A 26275-nucleotide genomic window follows, 5' to 3' on the forward strand; every position below is an offset into this window, starting at 1 on the left:
AGGAGCCGAGCTTGGTGTAAGGCAGGAGCTGAGCTAGGTGTAAGGCAAGAGCTGAGCTAGGTGTGAGGCAGGAGCTGAGCTAGGTGTAAGGCAGGAGCCGAGCTAGGTGTAAGGCAGGAGCTGAGCTAGGTGTAAGGCAGGAGCTGAGCTAGGTGTAAGGCAGGAGCTGAGCTAGGTGTAAGGCAAGAGCCGAGCTAGGTGTAAGGCAGCAGCCAAGCTAGGTGTAAGGCAGGAGCTGAGCTCGGTGTTTCGGGACCAAAGTATGGCTTTTGGGAAAATTCTGTGTGCAGAAGAATGAAGCACATCATGCATTTCTAAATTGGCCAAAAAGGTTGTGAGAAATCTCCTTCATATCCCAACGGCAGAGAAGTCAACTCCATCTTTATCATATCCACTGTATTTAAGCACCACCCAATCTACACAAGGTTTCTATTGTGAATTACAGCTCCAATCCATAGCCATCATTACTTGCACAATCAGCTAGTATCAAGTCTTGAAATGCTCAAAATTACCTCTTTTCAGAAGCTACATGGAGTACAAATCGGGTGCAAATTCACCTGTATGCAGCAACAACTAATGGTGTCCAATGTCCATGCGACAATATCGTAGGCAAGGAAATGCCATTCTGCCATACCGGGCAGGTGTTGCAAGCCGATTGTTGATGACCGTATTGACCTCGCACAAGGAAAGTGAAATGTGATCTACACAAGGCAGCAAGAAACCAAACAACTTCCACAACTTGCAAAGTGAAATTTATTTAGTAATTAGCACTTGTATGTTCGAGATTAAATTGTGACAATTAAATGTAATTGAACAACACGAGGGGAATGTATGTAACATATGTCGCTTTAATCATTATTAGGGATTAAACAGGTAAATTCATAAACAGGTTACTCTCATTCATCTGACAGCATGTCCCTTGTTGATCGCTCCAGCCACAAGATCAGCACAGGTGGGTTAGGACCATCGAAGTAACAGCTTTGCTTTGTAATACAATTTTTATATACATGATATGCAGGTCATTTCAAACAATTCGTGCAGCTATTTACAGCATTTTGCAAGGATAAGTATTATCGAGAGTTCAAGCAATTTCCATATAGGTATCTGCATGCATAGTCAGCTTGTTCTTAACCCCATGGTTAAACTATTGATCATAATTCGGCAAATGTCATTTACTCACTCAGCAGGCAGACACAGGGACAGAGACACAGACAGAGTGAGACGCACACACAGACAGAAAGACAGAGACACAGACAGAGTGAGACGCACACACAGACAGAGAGAGAGAGACGGAGAGAGAGAGAGAGACAGAGACGGAGAGAGACGGAGATAGAGATAGAGATAGAGATAGAGATAGAGAGAGGAGACACACACACACACACACACACACACACACACACACACACACACACACACACACACACACACACACACACACACACACACACACACACACACACACACACACACACACACACACACACACACACACACACACACACACAGAGGGAGAGAGGGAGAGAGAGGAGATACACACACAGATGAGATAGACAACCAGAGGAGATGGAGACAGACACAAGCAGGATTAGTATCAAAACAAATAAAAGAAAAACAAGTGGAGAAAAAATATATAGAATAAAATCACTTAATTGTTCCTAGATATGCATATTTTCAAAACCGCCTGGCATCTACAAGCCATAACCACACTTTATTAACCCACCATTAACTGCGGTGTCAATTTTAATCACTACATTATTGATACACAGTTTATATGAGAATCATTACATATTGCAACATGCACTCTTGTAAATTTACCCAGAGTACATTCACTATTAAATTGGAAGACAATGGTGATTTTGTTGCAAATTGAACTTTGGAAGTTCCTTCTAGACTTGTGCAAAAAGAAGAAGAAGAAGAAGAAGTAGAAAAAAAAAGGTTATTCTGAGAAATATCCCAAAACCACATATTCATTGCACAAAGCTTGAGCATCCGTGGTGGTTTCCAAGGTGCAATATTCGATAGTTTGCAGACCAGACCAATTTATCTTTAGGCTTTGTGCAATGGAACAACCGATTCAAAACGTGGAAGAGTTCACAACATGGTTAGTAAAATTTAGCAAAACGGAACAAACCAGTAAATAAGTCCACATATATATTACTTACACGGCCTCGCTCCAAGACCACTAGTTTCTATAAATGCCAATGTATACAAAAACAAAAACCGACACATGTTTTTACATTAAAGCAAGCTTTGCCATGAATAACACAATATAGGGATGGCAGGAGAGCTGAGAGGTGTATGCATTTGCCTTTGAGCTCTTTAGCCTGGGTTAGAATCCCAGCTGTAAACTGTACCCTGGTCTTTCATCGAAGTGTGTACCGTCCATCAGGATGTTCATCGACTAGCATCAGTAAGCGGACATTAAACATCCCTGGGTGTCCTTCATAAAGAGGAGTTATCTCCAGCACACTGACCAGATTGCAAAATTTCTGCCCCAAATGGTCTCGGAGAAGGGCATACCAAACCACCCAGCTTCAGCAGCACCGGCATCGTCAAGAGTACGACATATTTGAACAGGAAATACCTTCCGTCAACGGCAGGGGGTATACATCACAATGAAAAACGAACATGAAAACTTTACATCAAACATATGACCAACTCTGTAATAACTACAACGGCACACAGTAGAGAACATAACCTCCGCCTGGTTGGCCATATCACTCAATGGTGAAGAATTCTACTAGCTGGATCTGGATCTTCACCAACATTGAATCGATTCTTCCTCGTCACACATAGAACGGCTCCACCAAGTTTCTTCCAAACCCATCCATAACTTTGAGATATCCTGCTATGTATCGTTTTTGGCCCTGATCTCCCAATGGTGAAGAATCACTTAAATATTCTAGCAGTCGGATCCGAATCCGGATCTTCACCAAAATTTAATAATTTCGTCCTCGTCAGAAAACAAACGGCTCCACCAAGTTTCTTCCAAATCCATCCATAACTTTGAGATATCCTGCTATATATCGTTTTTGGCTCCCATCTTCCAATGGTGAAGAATCACTTAAAAATTCTAGTAGCCGGATCCGAATCCGGATCTTCACCAAAATTTAATAATTTCGTCCTCGTCAGAAAACAAACGGCTCCACCAAGTTTCTTCCAAATCCATCCATAACTTTGAGATATCCTACTATATATCGTTTTTGGCTCCCATCTTCCAATGGTGAAGAATCACTTTAAAATTCTAGTAGCCGGATCCGAATCCGGATCTTCACCAAAATCTAATCATTTCGTCGTTGTCTCATACGCTACATCTCTGCCCAATTTCGTCCGAATCCGTCCCCAACTTTTTGAGATATTTTGTTCACAAACGGACAGACAGGGGTGAAACATAACCTCCATCCACCTTCGGTGGCGGAGGTAACAACAATTAACAATTTCATCTCTTCGAGAATCGAGATACGACCTGAAAAGTACTATCTTATTAACGGCAAATACTTCTCATGGAAAAATCGAAAACGGAAAAGCAACGCCAATTTAGAGTCGATTCATAATCCAGCAATAATGTAACAAATGCATTCTGAGGAATATTCCTGCATGAGGTTAAAAATTTTTTTGCACATTCAACTTCTTTTTTAATAATGGCTGTTCAACGACTATAAAGTATGACGTTCAGCCAGCACCGCTTGGTTATGTAGGTGGTTGGAGTTGAAGAAGAACCGATGTAACCCGGGGCATTGTGGGGAAAGTAATCTTCCGCTGAAGGTGTTTGCTTCGTTATAATTGTTTGACGAACCGAACCGATTACCCAATGTATAATGCTCTGTAAAGACAGTCGTGTATTTCGATGGGGTTATTCCGTCATTAGTGATGCAACTAAAAGTCACGTGACCTTTTTTTTTTTTTTTACAATACACCAATGAACGTCTGTCTGCAGATGACATTTGACCACAAGTGCAATGCATAGTTAGGAAAGAGAATATTGTGGATGTATATGGGGACAACTTTAGTTATATATCTAAATGTCTCTAGGGGAATGGTAGGAGAGCCGAAAAGGTAAAGACGTTCGCCTTCGAGCCATCTATCCTGGGTTCGAACCCCGACCTTGCTATAAACCGCCATCCTGGTTTTTCACATGCAAGGTGATGAATCGACGTACGTGGCATCCATCAAGTACATCAAGCTGGAGGAGCAGTCTGCCAGCACTATGAGGTGCCATGGTGTATTTTGCGAAGATTGGCGGAGTTAGAATCGGCATTGTGAAATCGCAGACTCCGGCCCCGACTCTTCCGGGAAGGCAATGGTAAACTAGCGCAACCCTTACCTAGAAAGAAGCTGCTTCGGCGCTCTGCCAATAATACGATAGCTCCGATTGATTGATGGAAAAACGTCTCAAGAACGCTCAGTAAATAAAAGCCAAATGCTGGAGTAGATCCGCCTTCCACAGGGTGGGTGTGTTTGAAAATGTCATTGTATCCTTTGCCTGGTGTTGGCTTAGCGGTTAGGGTGCGGGCTTGGGATCCTAGGATGCTGCGTTCGAATCCCGGTCGATCGCTGAATTAACGCCAGGGGGGGTTGACTCATCCTGTCATCCTTCCGAGGTCGGCAAATTGAGTACCAGCTTGCTGGGATGAATGATCCCGGTGTGTACCCCGATTTAGAATAGGTACACCGTATCCCTGCGCATCGTAGGAGGCGACCAAGGGTTGGCGTCAGGAAGGGTATCTGGCCATAAAAACATTGCCTCAAACTGGGAACCATGATTGTCATGGGGCCCGCAAGGCTAACCCCCGCTCTAGCGGGGAAAATGGCCTCAAAACGATCATTCATTCATTTTATTGTATCCTTTGCCCGATGCTGAAATTAATTATCCGGCAAGCGATTTCTCCTAAAAATGTGGCAAAACTGAATGAAATCGAACCTGCCGGCTCTCGTCTGCTCGCGCTCAGAGAAGTATTGCACGTGGGGATTTTATTGCAAGGAGGGGTTAATGATGGACCCGGGTGCAATATTCGAACAAGCTGCATCCTGTAGCTCGAGATGCAATGTCCGTGTGTGAGAGATCGACGTTGTTTTTTCTTTTGTTAGGATTTGCATCAAAATTGTGCGCGCAGGGTGGCAATCCATCCGACTCGAGTCTCGAGCGTGCCGGGAAGGAGTTGCGCTCCGTCTTCCTTTTTACGACGGCTGTAGCTCGGCCATTGTAGCGAGGAACAAGTCGACCACGTGGGCACCCCTGCGAAGTCAGCAACGTTGTGGTCGAACATGACGGATGTAACGCACCTGAAGAAATAATCATAAAGGTGCATTTTGAGGAGCGGGATGCATTGGGAATTATGAAGCAAATAAAGGTTAATGATGCATTAAAAAAAAGTGTTGGGATTAAACACATTGGTGCTTTTCCTTCATCGTCCGCACCGAATCGTATGGCGGATTCTTGTGATCACCTGCCGACAGAGTGACAGCAAAACATGATACACGTTGCATGTGGCGATCACAGTACCGGCAGAAGTTTCACACATTGTACGACACAGTTGACCTTGCCAAGCAGACAGAAAGCAACAGCAAGCAATCCAAACGTGGCATTCCGTGCTTGGATACCTGCCGAGCGCACGCTCTCATACTCATAGCCTCATTCAAAGGGATGTGCACACATGTCAAATGTAATTAATGATGATCAATATCATGTGACAACAGGTGGCGAGACCCGAATGGGTTAATAATTATATCTCACCACCAATTCATCTTCCTCACATTGTCATTCGATCAGACACATCCGTTCATGGAGCGGGTAATTCCTGGGGATTCTTCCATAATAAACCAAATTAACCTGCCCTGGTGTGGATAGAGCACAGGTATGATGGGCCACATGGCTCCTGTGTCCGAGTTCTTCGATCACAAAGGTCAGTCAGCTCAACAACACCAAGGATCAAAATGACGAGGGTGCGCAAAAAATTTCACATTTTGCGTACGTACTAAGTATACGACTCGCCAGTTGTAAAAATGGACATAAAACCCCCGCAATTGATCTTCATATACTTCATACTTGTCAAATAAATAAATGGAAAACAGTTTTTAAATGAGTAAGAAAGCAGGTTATCGTGAAGGGTAACTCACCGCAATGTCAGTCATCATAGTGCCATCCCGTCACAAAATCCACGCCGTAGCGGTTTCAGACTTTCGGAAAGCCGACGAACGGGCACCCAATGGAGGTAGAGTGGAACAATCGCCTCAAACAACGACCGGTTTGGTCGTAGGGGTCGTCGGATTGAGGGGCGAGTTGTTGACATAATCGGAGAACTTCCCGCCGTACAGTGCGCGGCATCGCGCACTGTACGCGCCAAAGTCAAAGCTTTGACCGCTCGCTGCCCACGGACTAACCTGAGGCACAAGAGGAACGCCGTTTGCGCGGAACTCACCGGAGAGCCCCGTTCCGCGCGTCCTGAAACAGAGATCGCGTCAACATGCCAGGCTGGATCGATCTTTAAAAGTATATAGATATGATCACGCGTCTAATTAAAATATATATAAATAATTAAAATATAAAAAAACTCGCGAGCGCATAGCGCGCGCAGGTTGTATTTTTGCCGCAGCTTCAGAAGCAGACACCGTATAAAAACACACCGCCCAAGGAACGTGCATCCCGACTTTAACTACCTAATACACTTGGCTGTAATCGCTACATGCTGAAGAAAGACAATGATGTTTAGTGTTACGTACGGGAGAGACTGCGTGCACCTCTCGAGCCTGCAACTCGATCCCGCCTGGTTCGTGATCGTGGCTTTGGCTCCGGGGTCTCCTCCCCCTGGCTCCGCATCACCTCACCTCCCACCTCCACCTCCTGTCCCCTAATTTTCCTCTGCACTCTAGTTCTACAGAGTGTCCTTTTGGCCAGGTGGCGGATCTCCCGATTCCCGTTACAATACACGCGTTTCCAGTCTCACCAAACGCGGCGATAGATGGGTGGATGGATGGGTGGGGGATGGGTGGTGGATGGGTGGATGGATGGGGGATGGGTGGTGAATGGATGGATGGGGGATGGGTGGTGGATGGATGGGTGGGGGATGGGTGGTGGATGGATGGGGGATGGGTGGTGGATGGATAGATGGGGGATGGGTGGTGGATGGATGGATGGGGCATGGGTGGTCGATGCCGGATGGATGTGTCATATGGATGGATGGTGGATCGGTGTTTGGGTACATGGGTGGTTGGATGAATGGGTAGTGGATGGAAAGGTGGTGGAAGGATGGGTGTATACTGTATAGGATTATAGGATGTGTCATATGGATGGATGAATGGGGGATGGATGGGTGTATATGATGTGTCATATAGGTGGATGGGTAGATGGATGTGTCATATCATCATATGGATGGATGGGTGGATAGGATTTGTCATATGGATGGATGGATGGTGGGTGGATGGATGGTTAGATGGGTGGGTGGTGGATGGATGGGTGTTGTTGATGGATGGGTGGATAGGATGTGTCATATGGATGGATGGGTGTTGTTGATGGATGGGTGGGTATATGGATGGGTGGTGGATGGATGGGTGGATAAATAGGTGGATGGATGGGTGGTGGATGGTTAGATGGATGGGTGGATAAATAGGTGTATGGATGGGTGGATGTGTCATTTGCGTGGGTGGAACTGTGGAAGGGTGATCAGGATGTTTCGCTTCATCATGGAGGTCGTCGTTCTCGGTGCGTCGTGTGTGTGTTGTGGTGAGTCCATGTTCATTTTGTAAAGGTTTGTTTGCAAAAATATTTCTTTATTTAATCAAACTCATTCAAAGACTTAAGGGGATTTAAGCCAAAGAAATAAACAACAAAATAATATGGCCGGTGTATAAGGACGTAAGTGCTGTTCAGTCGTGTAGTTTAGTTTTTGTCAAGAGAGGAACATTGAATAAAGTCAATTCAATTGTTGATTCCTAATTGAAAACTCCGCTTTAATAGCTGTAAACTAAAAAAATCTGCACAAATGCTAAATAGAAAGAAAATTGGCGATAAGGAATTTTTTTAATTTGTAAAAATATTCAATTCAATCTCATGATAACCTCTAAATTTTGCAAAATGAGGATTTAACATGAAAGCATCCTATATCACACAATGAAGTGCATGAAAGAACGAAATCAAATGATTTGACGTAATTTGAAAACGAATAAATATGGAGAGTGAATACAAATTGAAGAACGAAACGCCCGATAAAATTTCAATCTGAAATTGAACAAAAGGCCGAAATTGGAAAAAAAACACGATTTGGATTTTTGTAAATGAATTAGAGGAACGAAGTTTGAAAACGACTTTTACGATCGAAAGTGTAGTTTATAATGACGAAAGAGGCAGAAGAAGAGGCCTTTAAGTAGGAGGAAGAAGAGGCGTTTTAGGAGGTGGAACTGGAAGAAGAAGAGGCCGTGACAGTGGTCGTAATCGAAACATCTATAGTCAGAGTTGTATGCTGGGTTGGTGTCGGCGTGCTATGGCGTGGAAATGCAGTGGCAAGAACAATGCGGAATTGGTGAAGAACCTGAAGAGTAGGTGTGGGAAGATCTCGGCATCTTGTGACTGTTTACGTTTGAGTTTAAAAAATTACTATTTTTTTTTTTGCATACAGGAAAGCTACCTTGTGTTGTGTTGTGGGCGACAGTGCAGTTGGTGTCGGTTGTTCTGCTCCATCGTGGAGTTTCCCTTCATGATGTTGATCCCGTCCGATTTGCTTTGACTTTTGGCACAGAGTGAGAATGCCCCAAGGAGAGGTTGGGGTGTGTTCCATTACCAAGCAGCTTGCCAAGCCAGCCGTTCCTTATGACCGTTTTGATGCAGTGCTTGCTGCTTGAGTCCTTGGCGAGCGCTCTACAAGCTGCTTGCTAATGGAACACACCCTGTTCGGCCTTGGTGTGTGTGTGTGTGTGTGTGTGTGTGTGTGTGTGTGTGTGTGTGTGTGTGTGTGTGTGTGTGTGTGTGTGTGTGTGTGTGTGTGTGTGTGTGTGTGTGTGTGTGTGTGTGTGTGTGTGTGTGTGTGTGTGTGTGTGTGTGTGTGTGTGTGTGTGTGTGTGTGTGTGTGTGTGTGTGTGTTTTAAACCCTTTATGTTTATGGGATGCGATCTTTTTAGGAGATAGTTTTTGAATATCTACAGGAATATTGCTTAATTTTCATCCCACTTTCCACTCTTCAAGCCTGGTGTTGGCTTAGTGGTTTGGGTGCAGCTTGGGATCCTAGGATCCTGGGTTCAAATCCCGGTCGATCGCTGAATTAACGCCAGGGGGTTGACTCAGCCTGTCATCCTTCCGAGGTCGGGCACATTGAGTACCGGTTCACTGGTAATTCCCTGCGTGTCGCAAAAGGCGATTAACAGGGTTGGCGGCAGGAAGGACATTGCTTCAAAAAAGGGGCCCATGGTGCCCAAAAAGGCCAACCCTACAGCATGCTCTATCCATGACCGCTCCCTCCCCTTATCTTCCTCCTGCACCCACTTCCCACCTACAGCATGCTCTATCCATGACCCCTTCCCTCCCCTTATCTTCCTCCCCCACCCACTTCCCACCGACAGCATGACCTACAGGAATCATATCTTCCTCCCCCACCCACTTCCCACCTACAGCATGCTCTATCCATGACCGCTCCCTCCCCTTATCTTCCTCCTGCACCCACTTCCCACCTACAGCATGCTCTATCCATGACCCCTTCCCTCCACTTATCTCCCTACCCCCCCCCCCTCCTAACTTACTGTTAACACTCACCTTCTTAACTTACTGTTAAGTTAACCTACTGTTAATAACCCCTTCTTGTTTTGTCCCATAATTCCTACTTTAACTTTTTTTTTTTTTTAAAGCCATAGGTAACTTGAGGCCATTGTGTGGAGAATAAGTTTGAAGCTAAGTCAAGAAGTCATTTTTTTATGGCTTTTATTGATAAGAAAAAAAAAAAAAAAAATGTTATTTTTATGGGATACACATTTGTAATTAGAAGGTGGAGGGAGATGGTAGACTGAGATGGACAAACGAGGGATGCAGATAACGATGAGGGATAGTGGATCACGCAAGGGGTGGACAAGATGGATACATAAGCAAAATTTTGAGAGGGTGTGAGTGGTTTTTACAGGTGTGGAAAAGATCATGGTTTTGAATGAGGGATGGTGGTGAACAGCTGTCTTGAAGACCCAGAGGAAAGAATTAGATCGAAGAAAGCGTGGAAGGCCGTTCTACAGGAGGTAATAGGAATAAATGAGTGGAGGTGAGCAGTCGTTCTGGATTTAGGTAGTTTCACTAAAAGGGGGTTGCTGGTAGACCGCGTGCATCCAGCAGATATTTGGGGAGAACAGAGCATGGACACAGCAGAGGGTGTAAGACTAGAAATAAGGCAGACGAAGACTGAGAACAGAGACTTGTCAGTGATGACGAAGTTATAGGACCATAAACTCGGCTTCATCGTGAGAGATTCCAATGATCCTGAAAGCTTTGGTTTCCATAGTATTATGGAAACCAAAAGATGTCAGGCAAGGGAGCCAGCTCAGAGGGGAGAGCAGTACTCAAGCTTCGGATGAAAGCCTTGTACGTGCATAGAAGCTCAGGTGTGTCAAGGAAGGACTTAGCATGGAGGATGCCCAGTCGGAATCTGGATTTGGAGGCAAACTTTGAAATGCGGCTCGCCCAAGAGAGATCATGGCTGACAGTGAGACCCAAGAGTTTGAGTTACTGAACCTCTTCGAGACACTTGTTGAGAAAGTAGATTGGAGGGTTTGCGGAAATGTCCTTTCGCTGAAGAAATTTATATTGTTTGCATGATGTGGTGCAGCCTGGTATGATTGGCATAAGTGCACTCTAATGTGATCTTGATTATGAATTTCAAGATGTTTTGTGTATTTGTTGTTTCAATACTATCGGTATTGCTCCCTTGTTGTTGTTGGTGTTCAAAAGTTTTTGTATTCAACTAGGAGTTGGTCTAATTTTGCTTCGGCAAAGTCTAAGGCCCGCAACGGCTTCACTTTTGTTCACGGTGGATCAATTATGATTTCAGGTATTTAATTTCTTACTGGCAAGAACCCGCAGAATATCGCCACAATGTAAAATGTGACTTTACGTCCTCGGCTCTCCCACCCATTCCCCACGAATCCCAAGTCGTCAAACCCCCTCCCAAACCCCAAGTCGTCAAGTTTCGCCTCCCAACCCCAAGTCCTCACCCTTCCCCTTTCATTCCTAGGGTGTGAATCCCTCCCCCACTCCAAGCCTACAACCTCTTGCGTAACCTCCACAGTAAAAGCCCAGTTTGAGAGAATGCCACATAGTTATTTGGGCGGTGTATAGCCAACAGACGGCTGCCTTGATCGCTGAGGCCACCCTATCTTCACAAGCCCTGTGACGCCACTCAGCTTAAAATCCCTTTTAGTGTCGCTTTGGTCATTTTATACTGATGGAAAACTTGTATGGAGGGCATGGCGATTGTGAATATGACAACTCCAAATATGTCTTTGGTTGCACCTAGCAGTTGCCGGTAAACAGCAACATTGCTGTCGTATGATTTTTCAGGTTGAAATTTTGGGTGGAGTCAGGCGAACTGTCCAACCAATGGGTGGAACGGAATGTTGCACGGACAGACAGAAGAATAAGTGTATTAGTATAGATTCGTTCTAATGTTAGGGGCGAACTCCACAAACGTGTCTGATATTGCTAAAGTGTAAATTCCACAACAGCGTATTTTTGTGTACATAGTCGTGGTTTGTGGCAGAGGTAGTACACTGAACGGATCAGGATGTAACGGCCAAAAACAGGACGTAAAACACGCATGCATGAGGTGGACAAGATTGATACAGAAGGAAACTCCAATGAAGGAAAATTGGAAGTTGGAGGGATTTGGGTGGGGCAAATAGAGTAGAGAAGATCATGGTTTTTTTATTGAGGAGGATTTGAGATGGTGGTTAACACCTTGTTCTTGGCACCTAACCAACTCATCTGCCTAGTTTTGTCATAACTCGTTCACAACTTTTTGAAATATATATTTTTATATTTACATATATTTTTGCCACATCTCGCAATGGTGAAGAATCGCTTGCAATTAATAAAAAAAACTCCGTATCGGGATCTTCATCAAAATCTAATCATTCCGTCGTAGTCGCACACCCAACCTGTCCACCAAATTTTGGCCGAACCCGTCGACATCTTTTTGAGATATCCTGCTCGAAGACGTACATACATACATACATACATACATGCATACAGACAGACAGACATGGGTGAAAACATAACCTCCGTTTACCTTCGGTGGCGGAGGTAATCAGAGATGCTTATGTTATGTTTAAAGTTTGTATCAGTTTTGTTTGTTCTCACTGTGTTCCAGCAAATGGAATCGTGAAACTGGACCGTGTGTTTGACATCCTCATGAGAACGGACAGAGGATTGTACGTGAAAGACAACCCCTACATGGACTCTCCGCAGTCTATCGGTAAGTCCCCGTCACGTCGCAACTTGCTCTCTCGACAAGTGAGTTTAATGTTCAATTGCAACTTTGTTTTGCTCTTCTATGCCTTCCCTCTTACTTATTTATTTATTTATTTTTTTCTATACTTTTTCCTTCAGGGTATCAAGCGACAATTAGTGCTCCTCATATGGTATGCCGTGGAGAGTTTAATTTGTCATTTGTTCATATTTTTGGGGACTTTGTTATATTGCTTGCATGGTGTTTTTTGTTGCGTAATATTGACCCTGTGCACGCAGCACGCGTACGCCCTGGAAATGCTTCATGATTGCCTGTATGAAGGGGCCTCTGCTTTGGATGTGGGTTCTGGGAGTGGATATCTCACCACCTGTTTTACACGCATGGTAAGGGTGTAGTTTTTTTTTTTATGCATACATATGCTTACTCCGAGGTGGAGTAAGGCTTAGTGAAGGGTCTTTAGGGTGTGTGTATTTGACTTCCTTATTAACAGCCATGAGAAATGTCTGGATTTCAGCATTTGATGATTGCATCATTTTGCGAATGCTCTTAAATCTCGTAATTTAAACTTCCCTCTGCTTGTTATGCAAACGAACTACTTCCCTCGATTCGCTCGACATCACGAGCGCATAACTCGTTGACGGAAGCGTAAATCTGCGTTTCGTTGGAATCGTCACAAGATATTCTGCTGTTCAAGATGCGGATGTGCCAAGCTTTTAACTGTTTCAATCGAAACACGGTCAAAACGCAGGCGAGAGTTGCGTTCCAGGTGAGCTAAAAATTAGGTGGGTAAACAAACCTAAAGCATTTGACAATCGGTTGAGGATGTGAAGCGGCCGGACTGGAAGGCTAAAAATGCAGGATCTGTTGGCTGTTGCCGTGCTGCGAGCCAGTTTGTGCAGAACAATAACATTATGGAAGAGTGTAAGGTGCAGGCTTCATGAAGGCAACAGCACTTCATCTAAGAAGTGAGGGATCTCTGGCTCGCTCCTGGGAGATTGAGCGGCATCTGCGCTTCTTCTATATACAATTCATCATGCGCGAATGCAAAATTCCCATGGGGCAAATGACAAAGAAAGCCATAATGAGCCACTTGCCAATTATAGACCTGAAGGCACTTCAATAAACTGAAAATATATTCCCATATGCTGGTGGAGTTATCGTGATCGATGGACTCGTTACTTTTTTCCTACAGACTCGAAACGGACACAGTGAAAAAATATAGCAATTTTTTGGCAAACAGGATGACTAATGGGTCCATCAGCGAAGCGATAGGTAGGCTCTGCTAGTATTCTAGTAATATAGATAACTACTTGAGGACTAGCTCTGAGCTTGGGCATGGGCCTGGCTTCAAATCAACATGCATTTCTTTCCCGTGTATTGCCCATGTCTTGATTGGAACAGTTAAAAGCCTGGAACATCGGCATCATGAATCCTAGAATAACTTGTGATTATTCTGATGAAACACAGACGCACACATCTGTCAATGAGTTGTGCGCTAGTGACGTCACGCAAATCTACGGAAGTAGCTCACTTCTCATGTGCAGATGAGTGGCATCATTTTTTTAAAATGTCTGCCTCTCTCAAAATGTCTCAAAGTCAAAAAAAGTTGAAAATCGTTCCAAACAGGAAACCTGCTGTTTTTAAGGAAGGCATGAAGGACACAAACAACATACATGAATAAGTAATGTAATGTGACGTGTTAAATGAGGTGTAAAAGACGCTGCATTAACGGTGGTAAACTTCCACAAAAATTTTTTTTTTTGGGTTTGTTTACAACCTAAAATCTTTATTTTATTTCAATTTAATTATATATTTGAACACTGTAGAACACAAATCGCCTTTTTGGCAATTTCAAAACCCTTCCGTTTAGCTTTAGCAGTATTGGAAAATATTACGACGTTTTACCTCATCACAACCAATCAAATTTACCGCTTGTTGACCCCACCCATGTCCTTGTTTCTCAAGACTGTGCGTTAGTAAGGTGTTCTATGAACTCTAGTTTTAAAATTGTATTTTTGTACCTCTGTGAATCTTCTATATATAATTAGCCCAACCTCAAAATATGTATGTATGTTTCATTACAACCATTGATTGGATAGCTGGCCTGACTACACCCACAATTGGCATCTGACAACCACTGAAAAAATAAATCGTACATCTGCCATTTTGCTGCTCTGTTAGGCCCAAGGCATATTCAGAAGTGTTATATTCACAATCACCATGCCTTTGCCATAAGCTTTCTCTTGAGTGTGAAAAAGACCAAAAGCAACTGTTAAAAGCATCAAATGTCGATAAATTGCAGCCCATTGGGGTCACAGGGGTTCTGAGGCACACGGTTTGTGTAGGCCCCAGGAATCGAGCCTTGCGGTCTATAGCATCATTCCTTCATAGCCCACTGGAATTGGAATAGCCATGTTTTGGCTTCATTACATAAAGTTTTTTTGTTTGTTTGTTTTTTCCAAGGCATCAATCAATCATGCCAGCGTTCTGTGCCTCTACACTGTACAGGCCCACTGTACAGGCCCTGTACACTGTACAGGTTCTGTGCCTGTACATTTTTTTTTCAAATAGCCTATCTCAGAAGTAACCGAGGCTGTGCTTATACACTGCCTCTTATTTTTTATATTTTTTTCGGGAGTAATTGAGGCTGGCTTATACACCGTGTGTTTGTGCATTTCATATTAATGCCTGAAGCACATCAAAGAAATCCCGCCTAACGTTTTGACCCATTCATGGTTGGTATCCCGGTTTGGACCCGTTCCCGTTTCCCATTCCCTCATTGCAAATAATTCATCATATGTAATCCTTTATGTTGTGCTGAGTTTTGTGCACTCATCATTTTGATGTGCTTTTCCCTTCTTATCAGCTATTACGCCAACCGAAATACTGCCAAGCCACCGTGCCAAGTCATTGGTTCGTGACGACCATAAAGCATATGGCCTCACCTTTTAAAATGACCTCTGATTGCCAAAATAATTTATTTTCAACTGATCGGACTTGCCTTTTGAGCTCTCCAGTCTGATTTTCATTCCTGATCTAACTACAAACTGTCACCCTGGTACATTGCATACATTTTGCTGCTCCTTATTTTAACAAAATAAAATGTTAAGAAAATAACATTTTAACCAAGTAAAATGTTAAGCAGAGTTTAACATTTGATTTGTTTAAAATCATCTGTTGGATCATGCCCCCCTAGGTCGGTCTCACAGGGAAGGTGGTTGGCATTGACCACATCCAAGAGCTTGTTGATGGTTCGATCAAGAATGTCCAAAAAGATGACCCAGAGCTGCTGTCATCTGGCAGGATGAAACTCGTGGGTACGTGATTGTGGTGTCTTTGAACTTGAACTTGAACTTGGACTTGAACTTGGTCATCAAAAGGTCATGCAATCCACAAAATGTGCACCAAATTTGCACTCTAGCACAATGCATGGCATTTGGTTTTGTAATATGAGAGTGCTTGCCTCCTGAATGTGAAGTTGTGATTTCTACCTTGGACTAGTGTTTAAGGGAAGTGCTTGCACCCTGATATTTACCAATTTGGTTGTGGGATCTACTGTTTGTGCTTTATTTTATTCTGTTTATTCTTATTCTCTGGGTTTGCGAACATTTTGTGGCCTGGAAGTGGGAGACGGACGATTAGGGTATCCTGAACTCGCTCCATACGACGCCATCCATGTCGGGGCGGCAGCAGCAACGGTGCCGCATGCGGTGAGATTCCATACCTCGGGAAGTGTTTAGGAGCACTCACTGTTGTTCATCATCAAGTTTGGCCCATTTGAGAGATTTTAATGCATGATTGTCATTCTATGCAGGCTAAGCCCGACTCCAGCAGGGAAAATGGCCTTAAAATGCCTGTTGTTGTGTTGTATTGTCATTCTCTGCCACAAAAAAACGAATATATAGCATTGTATCTCAAAAAGTTGTGGATGAATTATGACAAAATTAAGTGGATGAGTTAGGTCATTGACAAGAACAAGCCGATTAGATTTTGGTTCGGGTCTGGATCCAGATCCATCTTATCGGTGGATACACAATGTAAACTGTTCAGCCTGGCGGAGGTATGCTTTCTACGGAGTGCCATTCTATAGTATTGTCGTGTGGACGACTCTATTAAGACAGAGCATCCACGGATGGAATCGAGCTTGCTTTGAGGCGTTTCCAATTCAATGGTGGATCGATACACAAGCAGGGGATCAGGGGAGGATGCCGCGGCTTACCTTCATGGCCCTGACGATGTATTCTCCCTGCGGAAATTAACTTGACCCGAGACGGAGTTGCTGTACAAAAATATGCGGCTTTATTGCTGGACTCCGATAACAAAGAACGCGACAGAAGATAAATGTCCTTAACCGGGACGTCCCCACACCTCACTTCAAATACAAGACAATGGTAAGGATAAATAAAAAACGTTGTTTGTGGATGCGAGCTTATCTGTCCCTGGATGTAGTGTCCGTCAGGAATCGTCCAGGCTCCGTGGTGTTCGCTCTCCGTCAGGCCCACGTACGCCGCTGCTGGCAAGCCTCGCGCCCTGCGCGATCGCCCACGAGGCTCCGTGGTGTGAATGCAGGACAAGAGGATCATCGGCGCTCCAATGTCTTGCCAACGTCCGTCGTCAAGCAGGCAGTTTGCGGATTGTAAGGGGAGAGGTCTGAACGGGGAGAAAGGGCAAAAGCAGAAGGGAGGTCAGGGCAGGAACAAACCAAAGCGAGAAGGACCAAGGGAAGAGCTCAAAATGCCGGCGATCGAGAGGTTTCACTGGCGGTCTTCTGACTTCAGCTCGCTTTCCCTCCAACCAGTGCGTCGTTTACTCGTAGCCTTTTGCGCCTTTTCACCTCACCGACGCTTCTCCTCCAACAGCGACTTGCTTCTCGGTCGTGGTTTTGCGCCTTCTGCACTGATTGGCCGAGCGCCTTTTGTATCACGTCATCATGTGGCATGTTCGTTCTTCATCCTCCCTACTCTCCAATCGGTGCTCCGGTTGTTGCTCGCCCCTCCCTCTCCTGTCAATCACGAGCCTTCCTGGGCGTGTCTCTCAGCCTGCCTGTTCGATGTTTAATGCCCATGCCGGCGTTGTACGCGGCCGCTTCCGTCTGCTCTTCTGGTCAGTTTTATCTTCTTGTGGCGGAGGGGGATTTAATTAATGTGTGCACTAATGGATCTCGCTAACGTATAAGAGTGCATTGCCATAAGGGACAATGGATTGATCACAGAGGTTTCACACACAATGGAGTCTTATCCTTATTCCCTAGAACTATTTATCTGGCCCCATTCCTCGTAATGGGGACAAAGACGCACCTTAATCCGAACAAACCGCCTAAACAGAACTTATTACAGGTGATGTTTCCTATCACGACAGACGAAGCACCTACCTATGCAGATCTACCTAAATCTATATATATGCCCTACCCACCAACATAACAGTATTTATTGGCTCATCTCTTTTTGATTTTCAGTCCTGGTGTTGGCTTAGCGGTTAGGGTGCCGGCTTGGGATCCTAGGATCCTGGGTTCGAATCCCAGTCGATCGCTGAATTAACGCCAGGGGGGTTGACTCAGCCTGTCATCCTTCCGAGGTCGGCAAATTGAGTACCAGCTTGCTGGGATGAATGATCCCGGTGTGTACCCCGGTTAGAATAGGTACATCGTATCCCTGCGCATTGTAAGAGCGTGACCAAGGGTTGGCGTCAGGAAGGGCATCTGGCCATAAAACATTGCCTCAAACAGGGAACCATGATTGTCATGGGGCCCGCAAGGCTAACCCCCGCTCTACCGGGAAAAATGGCCTGAAAATGATCATTCTTCTTTCTTCTTCTCTTTTTGACTTTCACTGGGTACATGGCCTTAATGACTTTCACATTTCCCCGCTCTAGCAGGGAAAATGGCCTTAAAATGCATGTTGTTGTACTGGGTACAAATCAAATGAGACAGTTAAAGACCATTTGGGCTCACCATGTTTTTCCCTCATCGTTTGAGATGAAGTTTGAAGAAAATAAATAACGATGTGAAAATATATCACCTGTTCGGATGTCTTGTTAACATTTTGTGTAAATCCGGTTTTGTATTTCTTCCCAGCTTATCGATCAATTGAAGCCAGGTGGCCGGCTCATCCTGCCCGTAGGGCCGGCTGGCGGGAGCCAGACTATGGAGGAATACAGCAAGAAAGAGGATGGCACAGTGAGCCGGCGCTCCTTAATGGGGGTCATCTACGTACCACTTACCGACAAGGAAAAGCAGTCTGCACGGTGGCAATGACAATGGTATGCATGTATGTAAACATTCACTATGATTTGATAGCATTAGGGTCCTGAAAAGACTAATCTCGATACATTGAATTTGTAACACTGATTCCGACCCGTTTGGTTGAATTAGTTAAGATGAATGTCACTGCCAATTTTCCGCTGCCCTTTAAACTTTTCCATATACTACCTGCTCGTTCAAAGTCAACCTGGCTTCCTCTTTGTGGTTTTGGAAGGAATGTGGGAATGATCCTTTCAGTCTGGCCATTCCATTAGTCTCAAACCGTGCCATATTCTGGGTGCAATTTGGGGCTTTCTGTCAGGCCTTTCACTCACTCACCGCAGGCAGGTTGGTGGTCTTTTCCGTCTTCTACCGACTCCTCTCCGGCCTTGCCCCCCCCAGCTCTCTCTGGGCTCTGTCCCCCAAATATTCCTACAGGTCGCACAAGATCTGCCTGCAACCCTCTTATGGTTAAACTGCCAAAACCAAGACTCTCTGCTCACCTTCACTCCTTCATTCCTCTTTTCTCCCGCCTCTGGAACAAACTCCCTCACTCTCTTCAATCCCACTCCTCCCTCCAGGTCTTTAAAACAGCTGTTCACCACCATCTCTTATCTTCCCCCATCCAAAACCTTGATCTTTTCTAACCCTGCTAATTTAACCCCAAATCCACTTTTTTGAAATACCAACTTCTTTCCTGGAGGTCCTTGGTGTCCTTGTGTTTTATACTTCTCCCACCCCCCCTCCCCACCCCCCTTCCCACGCCTCCTCATCCCAAGCCCTCTCTCTCCCTCACGTCTCCCGATGTCCCTGCTCTCAAATGTTGTGTTTGTGTGCTTCCCCTTCTCTCCCCATCTTGTCTACCGCTCCGTCTTTTTATATATTTTGTTTGTCTGTTTGATTTGTTTGTGTGATAAATGTTAGCTCTTTCACGAGCCTCGATTCTGTATACAAAAAAAAAAAGAAAAATAAAGTTTGGCCATCCCAAGGAGTGGGGGATAGGGGCGGGGTGGGGGGGGGGGTTATCGCACTACTTGTGCACTCATCGCATGTGCTTAAGTGAATGAAAGATGCATGCGATGGAAATAAAACTTGGAGAAGAGCCCATCAAAATGATGAGCGATCCTGTATATTGCATGATTCAGCCTTGAAAACTATCTAAAACCGAAATCATGTACAAAACAAAAACATACATTTATTATGCAAATCGCTCATCCCTTAATTTGGGTTGTGTATAGTCAATAGACCGCCTCCTCGATTTCTCACAAATAATGAAAAACAAACAAAGAAAAACCTAGGTTACGTACATGAAGCAAAAACGTGTATTCAGATGGAAAGTGTGAAAATTATTTGTCCCTCCCTATGAGCAAAATGTGAAGAGGAGACTGTTAGGCCCACAGGAAAATTGCTGTGTTTGTTGCATTCTGCAGTGTAATTCCAAGATGGGAATGTTTTCTTGAAGGAGAACCCAAATACAAAAAAAATGTCTTCTGAAAACCATTGAAAAACATTAATCACGGTATAATCTGAAGGGTAGTTATTTTGCCAATCAGAAAGTGTCAAATAGCACGAAGGTGTCAATTTTTGACAATGTTTGATTTTGCCAATGACATCATATTTTGAACTTGCCTTTATCCAAATGGCGGATTTACATAAAGCAACAGTAAATTCCGAGCTTGGATTCCGATACTGATTCCTCCGTCATTAGCAACTTTTAAGGTTCTCAGTATGTTGAAACGGATCAGTGGGATTTTGAAGAAACTATTGAAGACAAAACTAGTGATAGAAACGTTTTTGTGGGAATTGTAGATCCGTATCATTTTGAGCTTTGTTCGAGCGAATCTGCCAAAGATGGTGTTCATGAAGATGGCGGTGTTGGTAGTGCAGATGAAAATGCTGTTTGAATGTTCACTACAGATTGGTAGGTTTGTTTTTCCGTTCAATTGACAGTTTATCAGGGATTTTGTATTAATTGATAAATAAAATCGGTTATATTTAACTCGAATAAATACGGCACGGACATGACGTGGAACGGACTCGGCACCTGCACAACCCAGACACATGGATTGTGGAGGGTGTGGGATTGTGATGGGTGTTGTGGGGGCGAGGGATGGAAGGGATGTGGGGTGGTGCAAGATAACTGCCTTATTCATCAGGCCTATGCTGTGGAGTACTCTCCCGAGATCTCACGCGATCCCGCTCGAGTCACGAGCATGTAAATTATAAACACTGAACTGGTCCAGCATTACATTACATGTCCTCTCCTTCAGAATGAAAATCAATGTAAAGATCATGTTTGTTCAGATGTTCGTTTGGGATGGTGGTGGGTATTGTGTGGGTGATGGTTGATGGGGATGGTGGAGGGGGTAGGGAGTGTGTGTGGGTGTGTTCATGGGTAATGTTGGCTTGGGTGACTGTTGATCGGCGATTATGGGGGGTATGTTGGAGGAGGGTGTTGTTGGCTAGGTTTTTAGAGCTCTTCAGATGTGTAGGTCAAGGTGGCGGTGATGTTAGCCAGCACATCTAGCAAGGTAAGATCGGTCGCCGGCAGACCAACACAGGTGTTTGATTTACCACTCAAATTCCCCGTCTCCATCTGCTGGTAGCTCAGCAGAGATTGTCTTACAGATTTGTGTGATGGTTGTTTCTTGCGTCTGATTGTGGGGGTTGTGTCTTCCACTTAATCATCCTCTCTTAATTGTGCTGGATAACGACAAGGTTTAGCCATCTCTGTTGTTTCAAAACGGTGCTCTGTAAAATGTTCTGAGCACAAAAGCGAACATTTTGTAGGTCAAATCCGCACTCGGGTATTTAGGACAAACCTCATCCAATTTTTGGCCACTGGTGTAGCATGAAACCATCTCGGTTTGTATTACTACAACCACCAAGGACACATCGACGAGGCATATTTATCGAAATTCGAAAATTATTCGCTGTTTCAGTTTAATCATACTGCGATGTATCCCACACACAATACGGAAGTGGCGGTCGCCTTCCTGGTGTGATATCATGGCTAATCGTGGAGAAGAAGATTTTGAGTTTTAATCGCAAAATAACCCACTTTGGAAATCGGAAAAAAGACGCATCATATCTATTTTGTAAAGTACCAAGGCTTAGATTAGCTTCTCGGTGATCTGAGCATTTGGGTTCCTTTTTTAATTCTTAAGTGCTGATATTAAGTGGTGTTTCCTCTTCCATTTCTTCAGTGTCTGTTGCTATGACTACGATGTGTTGTGCTGAGCTTGTTCGCTGCGTATTCTGGGTAATTTACACTACCGGTCAAAAGTTTTAGAACACCTCAATTTTTCCAGTTTTTATTGAAATTTAAGCAATTCAAATCCAGTGAATAACCTGAAATGGTACAAAGGTAAGCAGTAAACTGCTCGAAATTAAAAAAAAAAAAGAAGTTTAGCTTAGCAAAAATGGGAAAATAATTTAAATTGCACAGTTATATTGTAAAAAGGCCTTCTTCAGGGAACAAGTAATGGGTTAACAACTTACAGCTGTTCTGCAGCAATGTAAGTAAATTAAGCCTTGAAAGTTGATGCAAACAATTCCTACAGGTGGCCCAACCTCTGCTGATTACTTGATTACAAACCCCCTGTCTGTATAAAAGCAGTATTGGAACAGACTGTTATTACACCCTCTGAAGCATTATTTGGACAATATTGCACTGCAGGAAGTAGTTTATTGCTATCATAATGGTGAGAAAAAGGCAATTAACAAAGGAAGACAGACAGACCATTATAACCCTTAAAAGTGTAGGTCTTTCCTTTAGAGAAATTGCAAAGAAAGCCAAGGTGTCAGTGAGTACAGTTTCCTACACCATCAAAAGGCACTTGGAAACTGGAGGAAACTCTGACAGGAAGAGGTCTGGCAAACCCAAAGCCACAACAGAAGACAAGTTTCTGAGAGTCAACAGCTTGCGTGATAGGCGGCTCACAGGACAACAGCTTCAAGCACAGCTTAACACTGGTCGAAGTAAGCAAGTCTCAGTTTCAACTGTGAAGAGAAGATTTTGAGCTGCCGGTTTGACAGGTCGAATGGCAGTAAGAAAGCCATTGCTTAGATGGCAAAATAAGAAAAAGAGGCTTGCCTGGCCAATGAAGCACCACCAGTGGACTACTGAAGACTAGAAGAAGGTCTTATGGACCAATGAATCAAAATTTGAAATCTTTGGTTCATCACGCAGGGTTTTTGTACGTCGTCGAGTAGGTGAAAGGATGGTTCTTCAGTGTCTCACACCAACTGTCAAACATGGAGGAGGAAGCGTAATGGTCTGGGGCTCTTTTGCTGGATCCAGAGTCGGCGACTTGCACAGAGTGACTGGCACCCTGAACCAAAAGGGCTACCACAGCATTTTGCAGCGCCATGCAATACCCTCTGGTATACGCCTAGTTGGTCAGGGGTTCTTCCTACAGCAAGATAATGACCCTAAACACACCTCCGCCTCCAGGCTTTGTCAAAACTACGAAAAGAACAAGACGGTAGGCTTCGAATCATGAAATGGCCAGCACAGTCTCCAGACTTAAACCCCATCGAGCTGGTTTTGGATAAACTGGACAGAAGGGTGAAAGCAAAGCAACCTACAAGTGCCACACATTTGTGGGAACTTCTGCAACAGTGTTGGGAAGAACTTCCCGAACAATATTTGATTTCCATTGTAGAAAGAATGCCACAAGTGTGTTCGCGGTTATATCTGCAAAAGGTGGCTGCTTTGCTGTGTCAAAAATTTAAATTAAATTTTGTTAAACAAAATGATTCTATGCTTTATTTTTTATCTCCAATTGTTTATTTGTTCTATGCTTGATTCCAGAGTACATTGAGACATTAAACTGCGTAAATTTCATTAAAAGCTGGAAAAATTGAGGTGTTCTTGAACTTTTGACCGGTAGTGTAAATGAATTTTTCCATGCAGTTGATCTCCATGTGTGATGGATTAATTTTATTATATCAACTAGTAATGCATAAGTGAGCGGATGGTTTTCCTGGTTTACAATTTACAATTATTTTTAACTGTATTATTTATGCGATCCTTTTAACCTTGTCTTTTTCTCTCTCTTCTTTGTTTTTTTTTTTTTTCTTTTAAAATTCCTACAGGCCCAGAATACAGAATAAAGAAAGGCGCTCGATTCAATTCTCAAACGAGAAGGAAATTGATGCATTTTGCTTCCTCCTCCTGCATCACGCTTAATCGCACCACGATTGGCTCATTTTGGTTTACGCTTAATACCACCACTGTAGAAGTCAACTGCTTATACCGTCTTGCGTAAAACCGGCATGCATGGTGTGATTGGTTGAAAGTGTAAAGTTTGCTGTGATATTTGTTTAAAAACGTGTTCAATTGTAGTAATAATAATAATTATTATAATGTATATATATTTTTTTTTTGCATAAGCGATTTCCAAATTATGCAGTGCGCCCTTTCTCGGGCTTGTTCACCATTTTGTGTTTACCATGGGCATTTCTAACTCGGCATATTTTGCACATTTCCCTATGCGAAACCATGACATGGCTTTGTTGCGGCTGTATGGGGGTTGCGGGTTGTTGTTTTTGCGAGACTCGTGAGATATTAATCCTTAACAGCGCCTTGGAACCCATATCTGCTCAATTTTACCGTCGCGACACGCTTTGTATGCGTGTTCTACTCATTCAGAGGGTTGAAGGTTCGTTTTAGTGTATCATATTCTCAGATCTAATACTTCGTATCGATGTAAAAGAAAATGAGCAGGAAAGGGCCTTCATATCTAGAAAATGCATGACATTCTTTAACTTGGCCATGTTGAGGTAGAACATCCAATTGCACGGCTTTTTAGTCGTTCTTTTATTTTCTTTCATAATGTTTTATTTTTAAACCAGTTTCACTTACAAATGAAAACTTGGCAAATGTTTTTGCTTTTACAGTCCTACTTTGAATGGTTTTCAGTTTGCATCCCTAATCTGCTTTTTACTTTATATGGTAGGACTGGGTGGTGGTGAAATTGTGCAAAAATGCTGGACAACCGTTTCCATTTTGCAAGGGTGTAGAAATACAGATGGTCGACCAAGCTAATGCCGAGATGTGCAGATCCATAAGTGCGTGGGCAAAAATTGATTTCACGAACTCGGCGTTCACCTGATGCAGGTCCAGCCTGTGCGATGTGTAAAACAATGGGCTGTTTTGACTTTTCATGAAAGCGAGTAGCTTGCTTGTACAATGAAATTCTCTAAAAATAAAGTAATTTCTTGCAGCACCTCATGCCAAATGATGCAGGAATGCTGTGATATTATTGACTTTATAAACTATCTATCTTGAGTAAGGCTGGCAGCATAGCCTACAGGTATGGAAACTTGTCTCTGAGCTGTCTAGCCTGGGTTCTAATCGAGACAGCTATAAACTGTTATACTGGTGTTTCACAGGCAGGGTGAGGCATCAATGTGTGTGCCATCCTTCGGGAGGACGTTACACCGGGTGAAGAGCAGGTGATCTATCGCCGAGATCCGGAACAAATTACAAATTATTGTTCTAACCTCCACAGCGAGCATCATAACAGTTGCACAGCCATGCCCGCAGCAAAAGATGCAACCAACAGCCACGTATGGCATACAAAAGCAAATGATCTATATCTATTTATCCAAGACAGACAGTTCCATTGGAATTCACGATACTCTTTCAGTGATGTCTATCCTGCAAAACATTCGGTGGAGCACATATGTCCACCAGGCTGAACAGTTTAGGTTTTGCATCCCACTGATAGGCCAACTCTGCCAAAACCAAAATCTAATTGGCTTGTTCTTGTCATCTTAACCAACTCGTCCACAAATATTTGTCCTAACTTATCTACGGCATTTTAAAATGTTATGCTGCATATTGTGTTTGACCCCATCTCTCAACTAGATGGTATTCATAGAAAACTTACCATGCGCACTGCGCAGTCAACTTGGTGCGAGCCAACTCTTCTGTTTTTGAAGCGTTTTGTGAGCCAACTCTTCTGTTTTTGAAGCGTTTTCTCTCTTTGATCCAATATGGCTGCCAGACCACGTGAGCGATGACATCATAAATTTATATGATCTAATATAATTATTGTGTAGATCACGCTCAATAAATTTCAAACTGATCAGACAAAGCGTTGTCCCTGTCAAATTATGACGTCATAAGGCACCAATGACATCGTTAACAGCACTTATTCCCCATGTGCAGTTTTTACAATGAGCTACGTTTCAATTTTTCCCATGGAGCAATTTTGGAGATTAGAGGTGCAACGTTTTTTGGTTTTTCCAAGATGGCGCCTGTACCACGTGACCCATGACGTCATAATTATCATTTAAATATTTTACAGGAGATGTTCCGATGGTGAAAATTTCGTGTCCATCAGACCAACAGTTGCAGAGAAAAAAAGAAATTCATACTGATCGGATGAAGCGTTGTACTTGTCGAATTATGACGTCATAACAAAGGCACCGATGACATCATTAACATATCTTATTCCCCATGGGGAGTACTTGACAATGAGCCTCGTTTCAATTTTTTCCATTGAGCTGTTTCAGAGATATAAATGTGTAACATTTTTCCAAGATGGCGTCCGTACCACCTGTCCTATGACGTCATAATTATGAATAAAAAATT

The 26275-nt window shown here is 43.6% G+C and overlaps 1 protein-coding gene and 1 long non-coding RNA gene across 5 annotated transcripts; one reads left to right on the plus strand and one right to left on the minus strand.

Moving 5' to 3' along the window:
- Nucleotides 1-735: 735 nt before the first annotated feature.
- LOC137435483 (uncharacterized) lies at nucleotides 736-6800 on the minus strand. Of its 2 annotated transcripts, none has more exons than XR_010986090.2 (3): nucleotides 6721-6800; nucleotides 6118-6442; nucleotides 736-5283 (listed from the first exon to the last, which is right to left on the minus strand). It is a non-coding gene; the product is annotated as an uncharacterized LOC137435483 (long non-coding RNA). The 2 variants fall into 2 exon arrangements; XR_013624516.1 differs by having other exon boundaries at nucleotides 6118-6381; nucleotides 6721-6774.
- Nucleotides 6801-8342: 1542 nt separating this feature from the next.
- LOC137435482 (protein-L-isoaspartate(D-aspartate) O-methyltransferase) lies at nucleotides 8343-24917 on the plus strand. Of its 3 annotated transcripts, none has more exons than XM_068129296.2 (8): nucleotides 8343-8532; nucleotides 12333-12437; nucleotides 12572-12603; nucleotides 12710-12814; nucleotides 15628-15748; nucleotides 16056-16141; nucleotides 18505-18689; nucleotides 23770-24917. In XM_068129296.2, exons 1-7 carry the CDS (start codon nucleotides 8454-8456, stop codon nucleotides 18682-18684), a joined length of 708 nt encoding a protein of 235 aa, XP_067985397.1. In that variant the 5' UTR covers nucleotides 8343-8453; the 3' UTR covers nucleotides 18685-18689; nucleotides 23770-24917. The 3 variants fall into 3 exon arrangements, with proteins under 3 accessions (XP_067985397.1, XP_067985399.1, XP_067985398.1); XM_068129298.2 differs by having other exon boundaries at nucleotides 8363-8536; XM_068129297.2 differs by having other exon boundaries at nucleotides 8372-8532; nucleotides 18505-18697.
- Nucleotides 24918-26275: the final 1358 nt, after the last annotated feature.

This window comes from Myxine glutinosa, chromosome 9 (genome assembly GCF_964187855.1).
Source record: "Myxine glutinosa chromosome 9, kmMyxGlut1.1, whole genome shotgun sequence".
NCBI lineage: Eukaryota > Metazoa > Chordata > Myxini > Myxiniformes > Myxinidae > Myxine > Myxine glutinosa.

Bases quoted from the DNA above. Each gene is read 5' to 3' on its own strand.
- LOC137435482 (XM_068129296.2), top strand. From the start codon at position 8,454: ATGCTGGGTTGGTGTCGGCGTGCTATGGCGTGGAAATGCAGTGGCAAG. The intron at 12,815-15,627 runs GTAAGGGTGTAG...ATGCCCCCCTAG, and splicing joins CCACCTGTTTTACACGCATG to GTCGGTCTCACAGGGAAGGT. The intron at 16,142-18,504 runs GTGAGATTCCAT...ATTTCTTCCCAG, and splicing joins CAGCAACGGTGCCGCATGCG to CTTATCGATCAATTGAAGCC.